This window comes from Pithys albifrons, chromosome 2, assembly GCF_047495875.1.
Source record: "Pithys albifrons albifrons isolate INPA30051 chromosome 2, PitAlb_v1, whole genome shotgun sequence".
NCBI classification, from domain to species: domain Eukaryota; kingdom Metazoa; phylum Chordata; class Aves; order Passeriformes; family Thamnophilidae; genus Pithys; species Pithys albifrons.
In genome coordinates this window covers 83,067,130-83,090,453 of record NC_092459.1, presented here as the reverse complement: position 1 = coordinate 83,090,453, position 23,324 = coordinate 83,067,130, and the positions used below count along the sequence as shown (strand labels likewise).

The following is a 23,324-nucleotide window of genomic DNA, read 5'->3' as shown; positions in this document are numbered from 1 at the left end:
TTGTGCTCTGCCTTCATTCCTGCCCTTTCCATGCCTTTCTGTGTCACAGTCTGAATCCTGAAGATCCACAGTGTTGGTACAATGCAGCAGGGCAAGAATTTTGTAAATGAGCAGAAATACAAACTAAAAGCGAGCCTGGTACTTACGGACAGAGTGCCTATGGGCAGGTGCCTGGCACACCTGTGGCTGTGGGTATCCCTGAGAACTGCATGCAATGAGGATGCATGGACCTCTCTTTCTTCAGAGGAAAACTCAAGCACTTTCAGTGGTGAGAATTCTCAACCTAACACAGTTTCTAAGGTCAATTCTATGCTACATGTAGAAGCTTTCAAACCTGGCTTTGGCTAGCACAGCCTGGCTTCATCCAGCTCTTACAGAATTTTGCCCTAAATGATTTCATCTATTCCTGCAGCTAGCTACAGCACCACATTTATCTGGAAGCAAACTGTTTACTTATTTGCTTTTAATTATTTATGGTAATGAAATAGCACACATATCTCAAAATTTTCCACAAAATGAATACTCTTGTAGTTCAGATTTGTGCCCATGAAAGAAAACACAGTTCCCCACTGCTGCTTATAATGTTTATTTGTTTTTAGCTTCAAAACACAGGTGATTTTCTTAAAATGAATAGAGTAATGGGGGAAATGAAGGTGGGCTCTCTTTATATCTTTCCCAAGAAATACATCTGGAAAAGCATACTTTAACAAAACAACTACATTTCAGCACACCCAGACAGAAAGATTCCAAAAATTCATAAATAGTAAAGATGATGGCATACAATGTTACTGGGTTTTTTCCTTCTTCTTCTCCTTTTCCTCCCCCCCCTCCCTTTTAATTTCCTTTCCCCCTCCTTGTTTAACTTGCAAATAGCACTAAAAGAACCCACAATTTCCGCAGCTAACACTGAGATATTTTCAGAAAAGCCTTTCAGTATGCAGGTAATTTACAAGATGGGGAATTATGAAGACATACCTTTTCACTTTGATCCTGTAAAGTAAACTTGGTGAAATACTTGGATATAGTAACATCTGATAGTCTGGCTGCTGGTTTAGGCATACAGTGCAGCTATTTAAATCCCTGTCCTTAATCGCTACTTAGTTGGGTTTACCTAAAAGTTACTTTTTGCCCAGAGGCAGGTACAAAAACTTTCTTTAGAAGCAACAGTGAAGTGTTGGATTATATTTTGTAAATAGCTCTGGTGCCACACTTCATCACTACTCTTAAAATCTGTCGGTTTTGGTTTCAGTGCCTGCACAACATCTCTTGCTTCACTTTATAGTCAGGCAGAAAAACAACCAGTTTGGAGACAGACCAGTAAAATTAAAGACCAGCTTTCCTGAATCAGAGTGCTACAGCCAGGCCCTGCTCATCAGGAAGGTCAGGGGAGGTGAGAATAATTCTGCAAACTAATGAGGAAAAGCATGAAGCCACTGCTCAAACTACAGTGACTAGAAAGTGTCAGGATTTACAACTCCTAGTCCTTACATAGACACCCACAGAGTCAGGCACAAGTGATGACCTATGAAGACAGGCTGGGAGTTGGAGCTGTTTAGCCTCCAAAAGACTTTGGGGACACCTTACAGCAGCTTTCCAGTACCTAAAGGGACCTTACAAGAAAGCTGGAGAGGGATATTTTATGAGTGAGAGGACAAGGGGGAAAGACTTTAAACTGAAGGACAGTATATTTAGATTAAATATTAGGAAGAAATTCTTCAGTATGAAGGTGGCGGAACACTGCAACAGGTTGCTCAGGGAAGCTGTGGGTGTTCTGTTCATGGAAGTGTTCAAGGCCAAGTTGGATGGGGCTTTGAGCTATGTGGTCTAGGTGGAAGGTGTCCCTGTCCATGGCAGGGGGTGTGGAAGGAGATAATCTGCGAGGTCACTTCCAACACAAACCATTCTATGACCCTATGATCTGACACGTTCCTGTGAGGTCCCTGTGGGGCCTGGGAGGCCCACAGCATTCATGCCTGGGTGCCCTGCAGGGAGAACATGCCCTTGCCCACCACCTTGCAGCTGCTGGAGCTGCAGCAGCTCCACAGCAATCGCAGCAGGGCCCATCATCTTCTACAGGCAGAGCTGTGCAGCACCAGAGAGCTAAAACAATCTATGGCTGTGACTGTTAAAGAGCAAAAAGACATATTTGAAAATGCAATCTGAAACTGAAAAATTTGGATAGGAACATATTAGTTATTTTTGCTAGCTAATGACTGCTTCACCTCAAGTCAGTATTTTCCTGTATGCATGTCAAAATCAAGTGTTTCTAGCCCTGGGTGTGCTGCCCACGTTGTAATGTACTTTGTGGCATTTTGTACCTACAGAGAAGGAAATTATCACTTTACCATCTGATATGCTTGAGTTGTATATTCATCAGTGCTATAGCAAGAAACAGATGGTGGGAATTAGGAAATCACTCAAGCTCTGATCTGAAGAGGGTCTTCTTGAACACAAAGTGTGTGTGTATAAGCAGCCACAAAACTTACAGTCTATCACATTCAATATTAGGATTATTGGATGGTGTATCAAAAATACCAAAATACACTTCCCTGTTTGCTGGAGGTGGGGTGTTGGTTGGACTTCCCACCCCGGAATCAGGACTTGGTGCAGGGTGCCTTTCTCCTGCATACTTCTCTTCTTTCTGAGAAGGCTGAGGTTGTTTCTGCTTGAGGTTTTTGAAACGTTTGAGCTTCACAGGGTCCTTGACTTCCTTGGCACAATGGAACAAGATGAAAATGTCCCTCCGAAATTTGGAGCTCATTCCAAAGTAGATAATGGGATTGTAAAAGCTAGCAGACTTAGCAAACAAACTGGCAAGGATGCTGGTAAGATTGGGCACAGGGTGGCCATAGGCAGACCATATAGAGATGACAGCATACGGTGACCACGCGATAATGAAGGCTGTGCAAATGACAATAGAAACCTAGAAGACAGAAGAAGAGTAGTCTTAAATCTATCCTGGAAGACTACATCAGGGAAGCAATACAATGCTAATAGTATCTTGAACACTTGGCTGGAAGGGAAACATTCAGGTAGCCCTGAGGGTATGGCTGACAGGAGAATACAGGCAAGCAAATGGTTTGTTTTGATGAAGCCAGGCAGGCCTAGAAGCCATATATTGAATTTTGACATGATGGTGAGGTTGAGCAATGCATTCCCCTGTCTATTTATATGAATGCAGAAGATTTCAGGTAGACTTAAGTAACAGTAAGTAAGTTGAAAGCTTCACTCTAACTTGTGAGTATGCTCAAAAGTAATGCAACTTCTGAAAGAAAAGAGCGTATGCCAAACACGTGATATATAACCTAGTCCAATTATATTTAGATTATTTTTCACATATTAGGCAATTAATGCAGTAGAAGTTTTGAACAAACCTCATATTTTTCACTGAGTTCAGACTCTGCCTCTATGAGTTATAATGAAATGAAATGCAATTGATTGGTTTTGTTCTCTTCTGTTCTAGTTGAGACTAATTTTTGGAAAGACAGATTTCATTGAGATAAATCTCAACCAGCATGAAAGCCAAACTTACCCTGGTGACATCCCTCTCTATCCTCCTCTGTCTGTCTGTGGGATCACCCAGTCCTGTTAAGGTATGGCTTAACTTGACAGTATTGATAATTGATACATATGAGAAGACCATGACTGTGACAGGGAGGAAGAAACAGCAGATAAAAATGGAGATGATGTAGGACTTGTAGATTGTAGAGAAGTTGGCCTTTGCCCAGTCTATCTCACAAGTGCCATACATACGATCTAGAAAGCAAGAATAGGTTGGTTAGAATTTTTAGAATATTTATCTGCTTTTATTTTATCAGTTAAAATGCTGTATTTTTTGCTCTTAAGCACTAAATAATGGATCGGTCTTTCAGATTTAATGAGACATGACTGTATTTCCTATATATGTTTCAAGACCAGCAAGACTACACTAAGCTTTAATGTGGATTATGTTCAGGCTGATTTGTACTTCCAGTGTAAATCCATAATACACAAGCTGTTGTTTCAGGATAGAAAATTGTGATACTTAGAGAGAGAGAAAAAGGTGATCATTCAGTAGGTTTCACACTCTTGAGTGATACCTACTTCTTTACCACAATACTTTACATAGTAACTTCCGAAGATGAGCACTGCAACAGCATAACAAGGAATTCCAGACCCAATATGCCAAATGTAAAAACTCACTACTTATATAGCAAAGTAGGAAACAAAAATATTAAGGCTTCTTGAGGCAATGAAAGTTTTACTGCAGTGAGAGCCATAGAAACAAATTAATACACCTAATGATAAATATTATGGGAAGATAAAACATATACATACTTGGAAAGATATGAGAGCTTTAGCTAAATGAGGAGCACACAGTCCTGCAACACAGAGCTGCACACTTTTAAAAATGAAGTCAGGCAGATTGCAGGATCCTCAACTATTGGGACACTAGCTGTTCAGGTACTTAAGAAAAAGGCAGTGGGAATAATGCTCAAACACTTTTGTGAGTAACAGTTGACTTCTTTAGATCCTCTGATGCATTTGTAAAGGTGTCCTGATAGAAAACTTGAGTTCAATAACATTAGAGGTTTTCAACTTTCTTTTTAAGTGGAAAAAGCTGGTGTTTTTTTTCCTGACAGCTGTGGAAGCAAACTGAATTACAAATAAATGAAGCATGAACCAAAATTATGTAAGTCAAGTATTAACAGGTCCTGGAGATACAATACAGGCAAAGACTGCATGATTTAGCAGCAGATCACTCCCTAGCATCAGCAGTAATTCTGAGGAGAAAAAAAAGCCTTAATATCTCACAGGTGATAAGTGGTTTAGGCAGGATGAATTAAAGGAGAAGAGATTAAAATCTCTTTTATGAGTCTCATCAAAAAGAGCTTGGTATTTTTATCACCAGAAGCTCTAGGTGTTGCTGCCTGGATGCGTTCAGTAATAGAAATAGATTTTTGTCTCCTTTCCTTTTTTTCATCAGTAGTCTTCAAGATTCAAAAGTATAACCATAAAATCTGGCTTAATCTCAGATTTCTGCTTTGTGAAAACTTTTGACTGAAAAATGAAGGTGACTTCCAGATGACATGGAAAGAAAATTTTCTGCAAGCTGGAATTCAGGGCTGTGTTTTCTCCCTCCACAGGGACACTGAGAAGTAGCATTCCCAAAAATCAGTGGGGTTCTGGGGACCTCTGCAGCTGCTATGTAGCAGTGAGCAGTCTGTGGCAGCCAGATGGAATGTGCTATGGTCTGCTGGTACCTGCTGCTGGACTTGCCATTGCTGGGCTTCCACATCTCCATGGGTGCCCTCAATGGAAAATCTGTTTACAGACAGATAGCCCAGGAACATAAAACTGCTATGAGTCTCAGTAAGGAAAAGCACACCTAGAAGTCTCCTGAAAACCATTGTCAAGGAATTGATTTCAGAGTACAAACAGAATCTATGAGGACACTTGAATACCCTGACCAGGCAGTGATGCCCAAGAAGTCCGTGGCTCCAGTTTAAGTCCAAAACAAACATCAGAAATCCTTTTACAAATGAAGAGCTAGTAAAATTAATGTAAAAAGTACACTGATCACCAGAAGATACAGAGAAAATTGTCCCTCCAACCCCACCAAATTTATGGCATGACCAGAGTGCCAAAAACATGACATAAAATGGGAACAGGCTAATATACAGTTTGAACTTATCTCAAACCAAAGATCCATTGAGCCTAAAATATCCTGAGAATACTACGGTCTGTGAAGGATAGAAAATTTTGCCGTCTATAGAAATGGATGCTTTTTTCACACCCATCCATACTTCAAGGATCCAGAGATACCTCAATATTTATGTATTTAATAAGTTAGAGGATACATGCATGTAGTTGCTTTAATAATTCTCCATAGATTTGGTGACTTCTTAAATAATATGGAGGTCTACAAGATTCAGGCAGATAACTGCTGGACAATGTCAGTCACATGATTTCAGTTGTTGGGACTTCCGTACCATTACCATTTGTTCCTAGATATTTGGTTTGTTCAATTTTTAGAGGCTTTATTTGAGACACTTTCTCCAACTTTTCACCATGAAGAAATTTTCTGGCCTGGGAATATCCCTTAGCTATGGAATTACTGCAGTGTTCACTACACAATTTTTTTTCCTTTTTTCCCCCCTCCCTCTCATTTTTTTGGTATGGCCTTATCTTGCACTTCAATCCTTTCTTGGACAGACAAACTTTCCAACACCTTTTTATTCCTTTGCTATGTTGGTTTTCATATTTTCAGTAAACTGTTTCTCCAGATCTTTCTGGCTTGCCTTATTATAGTTTCAACCAACTTACTGGAACTTGTGTCCTTTTCTACCTTCCTAATCTTGACAGTTTTTGAAGTATGTCTTTTGATAGTTTCCTTTATCTCATTGCTTAACCATGCCAAATATTTCTGGCCTCTCTTTTTTCCATAGGTAATATGCACTTGGTCCAAGTCTTTCCTGTGATATCTTCCAAAAAAATCTCTTTATAGCTGATACCAAAGCAGGCAACACTCTGCAAGTGTACATCATGTGTGATGAATGATTTTCTCATTTGCACTGATAACCCCTCTGGTTTATCACAAGCAGCAAGAAAGAAAGGGAAATACCTTTGTTCAGTTAAGTGGAGAGGTGCCAAATAGGTACAACTGAAAGATACCTGTTACCTGTATAACTGCCCCAGCCAAGTAGTGGAGCTGCTGACCAGAAGAAAGCTGCTACCCAAATGAGAACCAGAGCCACCGTCATACTGCTGTTGCTGATGCAGTGACCTGCAATGGAATGCTTTTGTCAGTAGTACTTAGTACATATCTCTGAAATCTAACAACAGCTAAGAAGTAAGTACAGCTATTTAAAAAAATATTAAGACAAAAAATGCATATTCATAAGAAAGACTTGATTTTGAAGGCATCTGTCAGGCTTGTTTTCAAGTTCATTGAACAGTGGAAATGAGTGACTTTTAAGCAGGAGACAATGAGTTTGTTGAACACTGCAGAATTAGCAAATTCTACATTAGACTTATGTTTTGCAATTTTGTAAAACTTAGGACCCAGATGTGTGCTGTTTTACATAGAAACAAACAAGGTAAGTCTAAATTTGGAGGATTTTCTTACTTTCCTTAAGGTTTTCCCTGCTAAAAAGGAGAAAATTACTCAAACCTACATTAGCCATTTGATACAAATGATTCAATCTGTCCTTCTGTTGCCATACACTGTGGTTATTTTTCATTTATGTGGGAAATACTTATGCATCCACCAATCTTTATTCTGCAACATTTCTTTGGTGTATTTGCTCAGATTTCCTCAAGAGTCAAACATAAATTATACACACCTTCAGATGGTACAGCTTCACAAAAGAGAAACATGGATCAACTTGTGCTATTAGAGAGAAAAACTCATATGATGCATCCATTGTACTTACACATGCCTTACCTGCAGATTTTAATAAGTCCCTGCTTGAAAGGTGGTGCAAGCCAATTGTAACAAAGGCATGAAATTTGATCATACAATGTCTAAAGATCGGTGAAAGGAAGAGTAGAGAAAGTAGGTGTAGGTATAAAGAAGAGAGATTACATAAGACTCCCAGTGGAAGTCAAAGTTTTCAGCAGGTGGGACACCTGGAGCAAATGTTGAGAAAAAATTTCTACTGACCCTGTGAAAGAGAGTCCCAGGGGTGAGCATGGTGGTACAAACAGTTATAAAGGAGAATGAGGAAATGATGGCATGTTTATATAGGCTTGCTGGTGAGGGCTTCACAGGGCAGGAAATGTGTAAAGGATTTCAGACCAGCTTTGTACAGTGAGACATGCATATGCCCTCACAGAGGCATTTATACCGAAGATGAATAAAAAAAGTGAAGTTGAAGGAAGAAGTTTGGGTGCAAGGCTGTGGTGATGATGCTTTGCTTCTTCCAGACAGGCAGGAGACAGGGACTCTCTGGGCAGAGTTGAGTCATAGCTGATTCTGGGGATAGTAGGAGTAATTTTCATCTCTTGTGCTGTGAAAATGTACACCAAGAGGAGGCTGGAGAGACACGGGGCAGAGAGTGCACAGTGCTACAAAAGTAGGGGGAAAGATATGGCAGAATGAATGTTCCCAGTGCCATCTAAAGCAGCCTGTGATGCCTGCTGTACACAAACCTTGGCAAAACACTGAAGAATGAAAATGTTTGTATGTAGGGCAGCCTTCTGAACAAAGGATCTGACTGGAAACTTCCCAAACAGCATCTCATAGAAGATTAAATTCATTGTTGCAGATCCAGACAATGATGTATCACTTAGGAGCAATTTAAGTTGTGTTTTGAAGAATACAGAGGCTCAGCAGGACTTGTGGTATCTTTGGCACAAGGATAGATTTAACCCATGGTAACCCAAGGGTGCTAGTAATAATTTGACTCTTACTGGAGTTAACCCTCAAAGATTCTATGGAAATGTGTTTGCAATGTATATGACTGCATTATGTCCTGATTTTCAATTACTTGAATTTATATTTAATATAGTCTGTGACTGAGAGAAATATAGATTTGCACGAGGTTCAATGAAAGCAGTATTGAACTTGCCTTTATTCCTTACCTCTCTCAGGATGGCAGCCCTTAATATAGCGAGTAACACTGATCACTGTAAGGGTGTTAATGCTAGCCAGGCCAAAGAGAAGCGTCAGGAAACCATCAATCTGAAAAACAAAACAGTACAGGATGTTCTTTTACTTTAGAGAGCTGAAGGGGAAAAGAACCACAGGAATTTCTCCTGTCATTTTCATGTTAATGATCTTGTAAGTTTTTCCAGAAACCCAACTAACAGGGAAATACAAAATGTCAGGTGCAGTTATCTTCTATAGGATCAGTTAGCAAGTAAATGTTCAAAAATTATATAAGCCCTCTGTCGTGCACATACAATAAACAAGCAAACACGCCCTTACATCTATGCTTCCTGTAAATAACTTGCCAAATGAAGGAGAAAACCTTTGAACCAAAAAGAAGAAAAGCCCTGAATAAGCAAAAATGCATTGGATGCAGCTGCCCCACTTAGGCAGAGCAAACACGCAAATTGATCCTATGAAATTTAGGCCAAAGAAGGAAGAATGTAGGGGGTATTTGGCTGGGCTGAGTGAGAAAAGCTTTTTTAAAAAAATAAAATAAAACCTAAATCAATGAATAGATTGAGTCTTAATGTTTGGTGCTCATGGTTGCCAGCTATTTATTCATCGCTGACCCTCATCACCTCTGACTGATGCAGGCAGAGCCACACAGCTCTGTAGGCTCCTGCTGATGTCAGTGTCTCAGTGATATCACAGGATGGCTACAACTCTGCAAGCTTCACTTAAGGGTATAGGAAGGAAGTTGCTCTCGACTATAATAGAGATGGATGTAGCCATCTCCTAGGAAGAATTGCATGACTGGGAAATGATCCAGGCCAAAGGCTGAAGGCAAGTCCTTTTTTGAAAGCTTGCAATGTTATACTGTCCAGAGCAGAGGAGCTCGTGGAGGTGCCAGTTTTACATCACGTGAAGGAAGAATGTAAAGCAAGTGTCTCTGGACTGCAACTTGGTATTCAAATGGTGGTTATCAGCAGAAAGGCACATCATTATCTTACAGGAACAAACTCTGTGCGAATGGGCACAACTTCCATGGAATTCAGTTTATCCCAGCTCTGAATCTGGGGCTTTAATCCAGGATTAAAGCTAAGACCATGGACGATTGCATAAATTAAATTGGGTGAAGAGTTAGGAAAGGACTGCTTCATCATTTCTTGTACTGGTGTTTTTTTCTACTGCCTTCTATTGACATTATATACTTCTTAATGCAAACTTTTCTAGACTCACCACATTGTAAATGCATGCCAGTCTTGCTCCTACAACAATCTATATCCACTTGTGCTCCACTTACAATCAGCTCATGCTTGGTGTATAAATGCAACCATGTGTAAATCAGAAAATACTCTTCCTTGGATATCTCAGCTACTTGCTAGTAGCTACACTTGGCTGAATTTGGCCTGCTGTGTGCTGTGAAGGTTGGTGAAACACCTGGATATGTAAATGTGCTCTACATTTCATTAACCTTATTGATGAGAACAGCTGTCACTTCTCCATTTGCTCTAACAGTGCTTCATAGATGCATGGCCAAGCGCTGCATAAACTTAATAGTATTAGTGATTAGATTAGAAAGGAAGCAGTATTTCAACAATGATGCAAATAAAAACTTTGAAGTTAAGTCTAAGGGTTACAAAATTTAATACTAAAATAGTAGGATAGCCTTCTCACTCTATATCGTAGCCCTATGCTGAAACCTGTGGAGTATTTTTGAAACATATCTGTGTATGTTTTATCACTGGTAGATGTGACCATTTTTCTTCCATGCTCCTTCCCTGATGTCAGACCAAAGAGAGACAATTATATTAAGTGATCAGTTCAAACAGCCCTTGAGCACACTTACAACGGAGGAAGATGGATCTAAAATACACTCTTGCCCTTTACCACTTAAGACAAATCTGTCACCACAAGAAAGAACAAGTCTAAATGTTTTCTTTGGAGTGTTGTCTTGCTAAAACATGCAGTTTTATCTAAATCAACTTAGTTCATAGGACTGAGCCATTGTCAGCAGCATGTCTCATTTCTGTACTATTTCATAACAACGTTTCATCTGACCAAAATTCTGTTGTTCCTGCCACTGTGGAGGCTCCCACCAGAGATGTTACCAGGGCCATATGGTTTGTAAGAAGCCGAGTGGCAGCAGTCTCCTGGGACAACTGTGCTCCCTGCCCCCATGCTGGCCACAAGCTCAGTGGCTCGGGAACAGGTGACAGGGTGAAATGTCATGGAGGAGATGGAGCTCTGGGGATGACAAGAGCTCACATGAAATGAATAAAGGAGGTAAATTGTGGCTCTCAAGCTGCAGAAGAGCCCATATAGAGGCAACAATATCTGGAACATTAAAACATGTGAGAGCACCCAACAAAGCTGCTTTGGGAGCAGGACCCTTAAACTACTCTTGCCTGTGCCAAACTTTTTTTGGTGACAAGGTAGCTCTTGAGCACAGCTATGCATACATCCTTTCCCAGCATGTCTATTGATTCTGCAATACTTTTATATTGGTATCACTTAGACATATGTCTTCAGAAGAAAACTAGAGATCTTCCTCTAGCTGTAGCCAGCTTTCTTCAAGCAAACACCTATTGGATATGGAAGAAAAATCTCTGCTAGTTTTTTTGCTCCTGAGCACTGCCTGTAGTTAGCAAGGCAGCTGCTTGTAGCCTAAAACAGTTACCAACAGAAAAACTGCTTTAATATAGAACCAATATCTTTAGACAGAGATTAATATCTGTAGGTTCCAAAAATATGTGATAATTTCAGTTTCCTGCATCTTTAAAGATACATGGAATGATAGCCAAGAAAATACATTTAATTACTTTGGAAGGTTGATGTTCTTCCCCTTAAACAGTTCTGGTTTTTCTTTTATCCACAGCCAGCTCCTTCATTCCATAGTCATAGTATTTCCTCCATTTTTGCGTAATGCAATTTTGTCCTTTCTGTTATTAATTATAACCAAATAGCAGCAGTGTCAATAGGCATTAATGCATTCTGACATAAACACAAAGTTAATTGAATGGTAATTTTGGTCCACCAGCTTTCCTTTTTACCCATTAAGAAACAGGATTAATTAGCAGTTTTAAAAGATTTTCTCTCAGTGCTATACCAATAGTGCTCCCTTGGCTCTTCAGATACTCATGGAACTTCCTCATTATCTTTATGCTGCCTGGAAGCTAAGACACAACTGCAGAAAAAAATGTGGGTTTTTTCTGCTTTGTAGTTGTGCCTGACTTTAAATCTCAGTAATGTTCTTGGGGTACTATTTACAATGCACAATATAAAGCTCCTACTGCATGCAAATTCATTTACTTCAGCACAGAGAGAGTCAGGAGTCCCCAGTGCACTATCAAATTTTTGGCTGTGAGTTTGGGTGTGCCCCACTTATACTACCTCTAATACTTATGAATCCCTACTGATTCATAAGGACTGTCTTCTTTTAAAGCAGACAGAGTAAAATATAACCTATTGTTCTTATTATTGTATTAATCAAGGTTTAATGGCACAAAAGCAGACTCCCAAAATAGCTACTACATTTCAATTAAGGCCAAAACATCAATCTCACCAGCCAGAAAGGCTGCATCACCCCCTCCTCTGGCCAACTGGTGAATCTGTTGCAATTTCCCAAAGTCCATGTTTCCCTCCAGGATCACAATGTCCTGTCTTTTTCTTCTATTGAAAATGGGATTATGAATATGTAAAGAAATGATGAACTATTAGAAGGGATTATTTATCCACAGCATATATTTAAAGTTTCCACAATAAGATGTCTCAGAATATTTTTTTTTAATACAGATTAGATTATTTTGAGATCATAATGGAAATAGGTAATGGGAATAAACCTTCTTCAACATCAAGAAACATAAAGGCACCTAAATCAATCTCCAAGAAATACATTTTTCAAAGCAATTGTAGATACCTTTGAATAGATGTTTTAAAATTTAAAAATTTGAGTGTTTTAAAATTTCTTAAACGTTGCAGTAAATGCAAAAATGTTTCACCTAAGTCTGATGACAACATAATTCTCCCATCCCTCCAGTATACAATAATGTGTCAACTAGACTACAGTGACTCTTCTGTCACATGGAAGAAATACCAAGGTTCATTATCAGAATCAGTCTTCACTGAAGACTACTTAAAACTCAGAATTCATAGTGTTCCTAAAGCACTCAAATAGTTTTTTTAAGATTTCCTACAATACAGGAGGTGAAAGAGTCTTATCATTTAGTACAGTTTCCACAACATCTTTTGCTCATTAGACTGCTCTGCCTTTTAAAATGTTTCAATAGGCTTTATGGGTAGCTCTTCTTAGAGGTGATGGCAGTCAACCCAAGCCATTATAGGTCTCTGACAGAAATGGCACTTCATTTATTAATAAACAATGAGAAATATGCTATGGGATTAGTAGTTTAAAACATTAAGTAAAAGCATCAGACACTCAGCATTTTTCAATAACTTGCCAAGTGATTAAATCTTTCTGTGATGCCATATATTCTAAAGATTGGAAAAATACGAGTACAGTATTTAGTCTGTATTATTACATATACAAATATGTAATTATATTAACTATACTATATAGTTAATGTACATTCAGTGCCACTATCAATATATGCAGGTCAGGTTTTTACTTTAATAATACTCAGGAACCCACAAACAGTTGTTTGGGGGTTTTTTGTTTGGTTTTTTTTTTTGGTTTGTTTTTTTTTTTTCGGTAGTTATGGTAGTTTTATATACCAGGTTATTCAAAAGAGGTTCAACATATATACTTTGGGTTGACTTTTAGCTGTGAGAGTTGTAGTCTCTCAGGCCACAACTTATACTCATAGTAGTAGATACCCCTGTCAACGAGCATGGTTATGAATGCAATGACCCCACCAAGAACACATAATTTAATGACTAGATAGAAATTTCTTTCAGAATTTCCTTATACAGCCTCATCAGATTATAATCTTATTTCAAATACCCCATCTCCAAATGCTTGGGAAGATCTGCTTTCTAGCTCCGGGTAGAGGTTATGGGAGGGACCATGATAGGTTGTATTCCTCTCTTGTCCCCCTGAAGAATAAATGGGGAGCATGTAGCTCATACCACCAGGTGATCCAGATACAATGGAAAGATTACCATCGTCAGGTTAGATGCTGAGTTATCATTGTCTTCCTGTGAATTACTGTAGAGGGAAATATAGTGGCACTAGATAGGAAACTGCCCTTTGGGAACATCTGTGCTATACTATATGAAACTCTTTCAGTGGGCCTGAGCCAAATCTCCTCTCTGCTTCAGGGATGTTAGTTTAGAGCTTACTTGTTTAGTTATCATCATCATTAACATAAACAAAAAAATACACAGATAAAAGAAGAGAATCACCTGTCATCTTTACATTTTCACAGAAGGCAAGGCATGTCCTTGTGGCCTATGGTGATCCTACCCCTGACAACTGAGTTCCATGAACATCAGATTAAAGTCACTGATGCTGAAAGGGTTTTTTTAATTTTTCAATTTTCATATTTTGTAGACTTTAGGAACATAGTAGATGTAATGCTGTAGATTTTAGTGAATTAATATTTAGCAGCTTGTAGCATAAAGTCCTTCTATCTCTACCCCTGCTCCAGAACAGGCAGCTAAGATCTGCCAGCTATTTAGTCTCTTCCTCAAGGTACGTGATTAAAGCGTATCAGAAGAGAACATAAACATGGAGCAGTGTGACCCGAAGCCCTGGAGAGTGTCCAAGAGACCTTTGTATGCTGAAAAAGAGGAGGTGGATGAAGACAGAGGGTCCCAACGACCCCAGCCCCAATTCAACAGGGGTGGAAACTGGGAGGGGACAGAGGTGGAACTGGATATGTGGACAGTAGTAATTGGATAGGTTATATTATAAAAGCTATAAAACTTAGAGCTTGCTGGCGCACGTCGATGTATTCCTGGATGAGCGGGGTTGCTCATTAAAGTGCCTGCCCATTATCTTATCTCCTACAAAACTTGGCTCGGAGTCTTTTTTTTTACAGACTTTTACGGCAACATCACACTTTTCAAAGTACCATCTTCACCTATTAAGAATATCATGTTAAACATTTGTGGAGGCTTACAGATCTCATGGGAATCAGAGGTCCTACTGTTCATGGACTCACCAGGACAGCCCAGAATGACTCTCCATGTCCTCCAAAGTACAGTTTTCTGTGCTATTTCCCAGCAAGAAGAAATCTGCTTACATAACCACCTTCAGGTTGATACAAGAGTCATTTCTGATTGCTGGCTGTGAACTTGTTCTGCTCATAAAATTCCTAGCAAGAAGCAGGGCAGGTTAGTGATTGTACCAGCTCAGCCATGAGTGGCCAAGACAGGAATAAGCTACGTTCCTGAAAGCCTGAAAATCTGCATGGATACTAGCAGGTATCCTCTTAGGTTAGTAGTCTCATCTCCTCGGAATCTTGTACCACAATAACCAGAGAAACAGATATCACCTAACAGGAGAGTCACAAGCATTGCCAAGGAGTCACAGTAGTCCAGGAGTAGGGAAAGCCTGAAAGAAACTGTAAAAGCTACAAGTTGTTCTTGGCTTTAAAGAGCTATATGGAAACCCACCAGGTGCACCATCATCCTTTCTGCAAGAACAGTGATGTGGAAATTCTGAATGTCATGTCACATACAGCTCATAGCAGACAACAGTCATTTTGTCATTGATTCAGCCAGCACAGGATCTGGCTCAGGATCTGAATTGCTTCCTACACACTAGCAGTGTAGTGACTTAATAGAATATATATTTGTGGAATAGAAGATGAGTAAATATGAGGTAGGACTATTTAAGATATTTACAGATGTTATCAGAGTAATATTTAACTTTCAAATTAAATTTTGCTTAAAAGTCAGTGAGTGGGTGTGGCACACAGGCAGAAGCTACAAGAACACAAATTGTTCAGCACCATGGGTGGAAGATCTTGAATGATGAAGGAGGGATGAACAGCATTTTTGGAGAGAAGACCTTTAATTTCTTAGAAGCACACATCAGCAGGGAAGAATGAGGGAGGCTACTGTTTTCTACATAAGGAAACAAGAAAAGGATTTTTCAAAGCCCTCTGAGAGGAAAAGAAAGTGCACAAATCAAAGCTTAGACTTTGTAAATTTCTGGCACTGTAGGAGCACTATCGGGCAACCAATGCCCCTTTCAGGCAGCTGTGTGTGGTTTGACAAAGTGCTCGTGTGTCACAGGAGGAGCTACGTCAGACTTGTTAAATAAGGAAACAGATAGTTTAGACATTCAGAACTTTTCAAGTACCAAATATATAAATTCCCTAATCTGTCACAATCGACTGCAGAAATTTAGAGGAAAATGAGGGAGAATTCATGGCTAATGAAAACTGGCGGAACTTCCCTGCAGTCACATTAGTTACACTGAAATGATCTTCTTTGTTGCTAATGATTCTGGTTGTGCAATGGCAATTTTTTCCCCACTTCCCTGCAGATGAAGTATTTTTCTCATTAAAATTTAGCTCACAGATGTCTACATGTGTTGCTTTTACATCTTTGACTGCAATGTGCACAGTCATACAATTATATCAAGGCAGACCAGAAAAAAAGAAATAGGGAAGACTAATATGTCTGCAACCTTTTTTTTTCAGTGTCCAAATCTTAGTTATAAAAGGAAAGAAGAATGAGGATACATTCTAGCATTCATAATTGAGATATAAATTCATTTCAGAAAAACATATCTGGGAGAGGAAGATTTTTTAGCACAGCACAGATGAAGTAAAGGGCACTCTTTTTTTGAATTTGCTTTATAGATCAGTCTCCTCATCCTACCTTGCACAGTGAATCAGCATGCTAAGGTGAGCTGAAGACAGAGCTAATGTTGCACAGCTTTTCTCCAGCACTTTTAACACCTGTTTTATCTCTTAATGCTCTTAGTGCCAGTTCCATGATTTGTCTTTGGGTTATTCTCATCTTACTAAAATGTCAGGAGTAATAAACTATATATAAGTAAAATCCCAGCAATACTGTACACACCAGTGCTGTACTAGGATAACATATAACTATTTTCATTCCCTTTTTACATTTGGTTTGATTTCATTTAATATCCTATAGGTAGATAGCTGAACAGTTTTCAACTATACAGACATTCCTGGCCCATTATGATTTGAGAAAAAAACCATTTTGTTCAGGACCACTTTCAATCTCACAGCTACCTGCTTAGACACTGGGATATACAGTGATATTGAAACATTTTTTTTACACTAAGCAAGACTGAATTATTAGCTCAATCTTCAGGTGGAAAATCTCTGCCAAAACTAGCCTGCTGCAGAAAACTGCTGAGGAGTGAGGAATTCCTGCAGTGCAGTGGAGACAGAATGCATGCAAAAGTACTGGTGAACTCCAAGCGTGTCTCTGCACAGACTGCTCCCCACAGAAAGAGACAGGAGGAAAAACATGGAAGAACATTCAAATACTCTTAGGTGTGGCAACCATCACATTTCTCAGTAGTGAGCTGGGAGGGAGGGTGGGCAAGAGCAAACCTTTATCCTCCTCAGCAGACTTTACTAGGAGTACAGATGAACAGCTTGTGGATTTTTCTGGGGTTTATGGGCAACAGCTTTGTGGTTAATAGAGTACTCACAGGGATGGCTAATGGAGAGAATGAGAGGCAGAGGGTGTGTGTGTGACGTACGCTGAAAGAGTGCTTGTTACATGTGGAGTGGGTTGAAAGCTGGATGACTTGGTGAAGGAAAAAAGTGAATGAATGATGGAGCAATGTGAATGGGTGGTTAAGATGAAAGAAGCTCGACACAGAATGCATCCAGATACTGGGCAGTAGTGACACTATCTGCCATTTTCCTCAGTAATCTCCCCAGTACTGGGAAGGCAGGAGAAAGATAGTTTGTGAGGTTTCATTTTGGTCCTTTCCATCTGACATTGCTTTTATTACCTGGTCACACTGTCTGCTGAGCTATCCCTGGTTGCTCGTCTCCCACAGAACCATCCACATATGGCAATATATAAACACTACCTTGGTATTTATAAAATGCATAAAATCACTAAATGAGTCAAGAGAGTCAATAGTCTAGCTAAGTAAACAATTGGTTGGTTTTATGAGTTAAATTAAATGGACAGAAATCAATGTTCTCAAAATCTACTCTATTTTCAAAAGAACATAAATACCTCTAGGGTTTTTGATTTATAAGACAATTTACAGAAGATTTCATTAAAAGAAGAGAGTATTAATTCTCTGTTTCTTCCTCAGACCAGATTTAGCAATATTTTACAATCCATGTATAGGAAAAGAGATAAATGCATGTTCTGAGAAAGCAAATGCCATCAGTAAAATATAAAAGAAATTATTCAAGACTACAAGTTCATCCCCAAAAACTTCTGAAAAGAGCTCATATATTTTCATCATACTGTTCTTAGAACTTCCTACATTTACAACTTTCATTTTGGTGTTTCAGATCCTTGGCTCTAATTTTTTCAAAAGATGGATGTTACTTCTTCTCAGAAATATCCTGCAAGACCTGCAAACATTTACTAACACAAAAAATTCTGAACGTTTTAGGGGCTAGAAGGAGGCAGTGACTGGAAGCTGCATCTACACAAGGGGGTTAAGGGCTCCTGTGCTCAGCTTTGCAGGCTTTGATCACTTGTGTGGTGAAAGAAGGGTTGTGGCTCCAATCTTGGCTCCTAGATGGGAGGTGGCAAAAGCTGGAGGGCAAATGAGGCTCCTAAAATAGCCAATGGAACAGTGTGAGGGGCTTATCTCACCCTCCATTTTTAATGTCTTACTTCTCGATGCAAAGGTGCTTCTAGAAAATTTTTGACTTTCTGGCCACATCATACCCTTTCAGGATACAGATACATCACAGAGCTGGTGCTGTCAGGCACACTGTGCACAAGTGCATTATGGCTATTGGAGAAGGGCAATACCTGCATGCAGCGTGGGGCTCACTGCTGCTCACCACATTGGCACTTGTTTCTGTCCAGGGCATGCCAGACAAGAATACAGAAATTCTGTTTCCTCACTGCTTTGTAGTAAACCCAACCACAGGGTGAGACAGTCCTTTCTCTCTTCTGCTCCCCTCAAGGCCTTTATTATTCTGCTCAACACAAAACAGATTCAGCAAGAGTGTGAAGACAGGTTATTCCAGGCTGGCCCTTGGGACGGTTGAGGGTAGGCGGCAGGGACAGAGACAGTGGGGGTGGATCATTTCAAACAGGCTACTGTGGTGCTCAGTAATACCTCAAAGCAGAACTTTTTTGTTTTTCAGTTCCTCCCGAGCCTGTTTCTGTGTAGATTCAGATCTGCTGGGGATGCTCTGGCACCATCTGGCTGACCAGATGGACCAGAAATACCTAAGCTGATAGTGAGGTGAGTGCATCTGCCATAATAGTGTCAATCAGCACGTCAGTACAGTGGGTATGCCTGTGATGGTACCATGATCTGGACATAACTGTGTTGTGCTCAGCTGAGACACATCTCACATATGAGAAACAGTCTGAAATAAATAATGTTTTTTTAAAGGAACTTATACAAACAGAGTGACCACATGATAAGACCTGTCAATTTTCTTGATCCTCATAGTAAAATTCTTAAGTGTTTATAAAATTAATGTTAAAATAACCAAACAGTATTAAAAAAAATTAAACTAAAACTTTAGAAGAGCTAACTAGTGGAAACAAATTTAAACAGAAGTGTCAGGATTGTGAAGGATTTCAAATTCTAATGCACTGCACATCCCATACTGTTTCAGACATGACTGCCACAGACGTATAAGGATCACATAGGTTATAATCCTTCCCCTACATTTAGAGGCTTCCTGAAGCCTGCAGCTTTTGTTGTATTCACCACATGATTAACATATACAAGGAGAACTTCCTGTCAGTTGATTAATAAGGTTTAGAGGAAACTGTGGTGTTTCCCTAAAGAGAATTAGTATTTTATTTCTTCCAACATCTAAAAACATTTGCACACAATGTTACAGGTTTCACTGCAACTTCTAATTCAGCAGAACATATGGATAGAAAACATATGGGAAGGACAAAAATAAACCCTGAGGTAGTTTTTCACTAGAAGTACGGTCAGAGGGGCAAAGATGGCTCTTTGTCACTGCCTTACATTTCCTGACACGCAAACTAGTTTACTTACTGATAATATTACCAGATTCTAAAAAATGAATGTGTTAGAGACTGACTATCCTCCCTCTATCCAGATCAGGAATCAGAGACAGTGGTAGAGCAGGTGAGGGATAAACAAGAAGTGAAAGCAAGTTCCAAAAGCCACTCTTGGAAAATGGTATTTGTACACAGCATTCAGCAGGAACAGCATTTGGAGACAAACCTACCATGCAACCTCATTCCTGAGAGGAGAGGTCTATGAGGCTTCAAAAAACAGAAATATTGTTTGGCATGGGGAAGAAAAGTGTTGTTCCTTCCATACAGAGGAGGAGAACAGGAGTGCAACTATCTGTCTCATTCAGCAGATGCGCAGCAAGGCAGCCCTTGTAGCTGGAGATGCATCTTTTTTTTAAAGAGAGTTTTCAAAGATTAGACTGATTTGAAATAAGTACTATTGGTCTGCCTTTTCCCTGCCCCCTCTAACTCTGGCAGCCAAGAATGGTGAACCTTAATGTTGAAAAATGTTACCTGAGGGCAGAGAAAAAGACCCAAGATAGAGGAAAATAAAATACTTGGGTGGATTAGGTGAGGTGAGCTCATGAAACTTCTTTATAAACAGAAATGACAGGCTATCCTGGGAAAATAAAATTTCCCTAAGCCTACCTGGCAGCAGAAGCTGACTGATCAATAGGAGCAAACGTGTAGTGAACCAGACAATGACAGAAAGCCAATTAAGGCCATCCTCTGGACTCAGTAAAACAAACCAAGTTAAGTGAAAACATAGGAGCCATGCTAAGGAAAGAGCCACGTGCATGTGTGAAGCAGCCCAGAATGCCATCCCAGATACTTGCATAGTAATCTGAGTGCAGTGAGGGAACAAGAGACACTGACTTCGGAGGGTCATGACAGAAAGCATGGGCTTTACCTTTTGGCACCAAGGTCCTTACTCATGTTCTACAGGTGAGATCTATTCTGGTCAGACTACAAATGTATCAAATTTTATAAACATGAAAAGCCAAGCAATCACCACTGTTCAACACTGAACACTTTTAGAAGGACCTTTATGCTAGCTGTCCATGCACATGTGGGAACTTCCACAGCTTTTTTTTATGCACAGAAGCTTCCTGCTATTTCTGCACAAAATTCTTCCTAAAAACCAGCCACTGCTTTCATAACTTACTTTTTCATCATTGGCTTCTGTTTTGTCAAGCTTAATAATTAAGAAGATGAATGTCAGGGTTTGAACATGTTTTTGAGGACTCTCTCCCAAGACAGAAAAAAAATCTTGATGAAAACAGGAATCCTACATGATTTTCTCTCAACAAGCTGTAACCAGCTTTACCACTCAACAAGTCACAACCAATTCAGAGTATTAATTCAGAGTACAAATTGACTTTTATAATTACCACTAATTTTTAACTAGCATTAATACAGTATAAATTATTTGGAATGATAAATGTTAACTTTTGGAGCCTACAGAGGATTACCAAAGCGAAAACCTGAATGTGTTGCAAGTCATAGTGTTAATAAAAGCCAATGCATTATTAGTACCCCGCACAAAATCTTGGACCTCAACAACTTAAAACTTTGTTTGCTATCCAAACATCACATATGAATGCTGTTTAAGACCAGAAGATCAAACAAGCTATCTGGGTCCCCTAAAAATGTTACATCCTCTTTTCTCCTGGTAAGGGCAGTTCAAGCACAGCAAGATTAAACCCACCTCCATCACAAAAAGGTCAAGCACACTTCGATCCAGTTTTTTTACCATCTGAAAAAGAAGTCAGATCACCATAACAAGACTAAGTACCTCCAAGTCAGCCAAAGAGGGGTTCCCAGGCAGAAGCATCATGAATGAAATCTGTAAGGCTGCTGAGAGAAATTCCCATGCAAATCAAGACATACAGACACAGTGTGCCGTGCCTTGTCAATTCCTGCGTGTGCTGGCTTTCACAGCCCAATTAAAGGAGCCACAGGATAGACAAGTCTCTGAAAAAGCTTGGAGCAGGGATGCAGAATAGTTGTTTAATGTTACCTCTTTCAGCCTATTGGGTTGTAAGCATTAAGTTACACCACCCATTTTGGTTCAGGATTTCACATTGAGTGCTAGAACTGAACTGGAGGATGGAGAGTTCACCTTCCATCTCTTAGTCACAACTTTAATTTTCCCTGAAATAAGGGGAACATGTGCATCTGTTTAGTTATGAGTGGGGGCATGAATTTTACAATTTGTAGGCATGTGATTATTTATCTGATGACTTCAAAGTTTTCAATTTAAAAAATTAAAAGTTTCTGCTTGGCAGACCTTGGACTGCAATTGTAGATGTTCTCATTAGTGTAAAAGTGGTATTTTGCAGAGAAAATAATTGGCTTCATTTTGATAGATCCTTTTCTGCCAAATTACTATAGACATGCATTTTAAACAATAAAGTAATAATTTTTTAGATCAAACTATGGCTCATGTTAACCAGAGTCTTCTAGGGGAAGTCTTTCTCTGTGTAAACTGAAATCTATTTATTGAAAGGGAGGGGACATGAACTGTAAATGTTCTTTCATCTATGTTGCACAATAGCTCAACTTCCTCTTAAAAAAATCCAAGAAAAGAGGATTATTTGTCTCTCCCTTTTCCTTTGCCATGATCTTTCTTACACCTTGCCGTAGGCTATCGTATCATTTTCAGATTTTTGATTCCCTCATGAAGCAGAGTATAATCTTTCTCACAGATGTTACTGAAAGCACCAGGGAACCAGGCTTGTGACTATTGCCCTGTGGCTTGTGTTTGTGTTCTATCTATGCACGTATGTTTCAGAATTAACAACAATAAATTTTTCTGAGTCCTTCAACAAAGGGTGGCCTCCAAGTTCCCAGAAGACTGTGCCATTAAGTGAAAAAACTCGTTCTACCACAGTCAATGAAGTAGCCAAGAATTTAGGAATGTGATTGAAGAGTTATGACTGATCTAGTGCAAAACGTTGTACTGGTGAATGGAGCTGCATCCAGCTGGTGGCCAGTCACTAGTGGTGTTCCCCAGGGGTCTGTGTTGGGTCCAGTCCTGTTTAACATCTTTATTGATGATTTAGATGAGGGGATTGAGTCCATCATCAGCAAATTTGCTGATGACACCAAGCTGGGAGGGAGTGTCGACCTGCTGGAAGGCAGGAGGGCTCTGCAGAGGGATCTGGATAGACTTGAGAGATGGGCTGATTCCAATGGGATGAAGTTCAATAAGGCCAAGTGCCGGTCCTGCACTTTGGCCACAACAACCCCCTGCAGCGCTACAGGCTGGGCACAGAGTGGCTGGAGAGCAGCCAGGCAGAAAGGGACCTTGGAGTACTAATTGACAGGAAGCTCAACATGAGCCAACAGTGTGCCCAGGTGGCCAAGAAGGCCAATGGGATCCTGGCCTGTATCAAAAATAGCGTGGCCAGCAGGACCAGAGCAGTGATCCTTCCCCTGTACTCTGCGTTGGTGAGGCCACACCTTGAGTACTGTGTTCAGTTCTGGGCCCCTCAGTTCAGGAAAGATATTGAGGGGCTGGAGTGAGTCCAGAGAAGAGCAACAAGACTGGTGAAGGGACTGGAGCACAAGCCCTGTGGGGAGAGGCTGAGGGAGCTGGGGTTGTTTAGCCTGGAGAAGAGGAGGCTCAGAGGTGACC

At 39.9% G+C, this 23,324-nt stretch overlaps 1 protein-coding gene across 1 annotated transcript in view; it reads right to left on the bottom strand.

Annotated features, from left to right (window-relative positions):
* Nucleotides 1-577: 577 nt before the first annotated feature.
* LOC139681782 (visual pigment-like receptor peropsin) overlaps nt 578-23,324 on the bottom strand; it is a 32,031-nt gene continuing 9,284 nt past the window's right edge. The window contains exons 3-6 of the mRNA XM_071575427.1: nt 8,566-8,665; nt 6,662-6,766; nt 3,533-3,756; nt 578-2,923 (exon numbers count right to left, since the gene is read on the bottom strand). Of these exons, the coding sequence (XP_071431528.1) occupies nt 2,483-2,923; nt 3,533-3,756; nt 6,662-6,766; nt 8,566-8,665 (870 nt within the window). The 3' untranslated portion in view covers nt 578-2,482. The remainder of the gene's footprint in view (nt 2,924-3,532; nt 3,757-6,661; nt 6,767-8,565; nt 8,666-23,324) is intronic.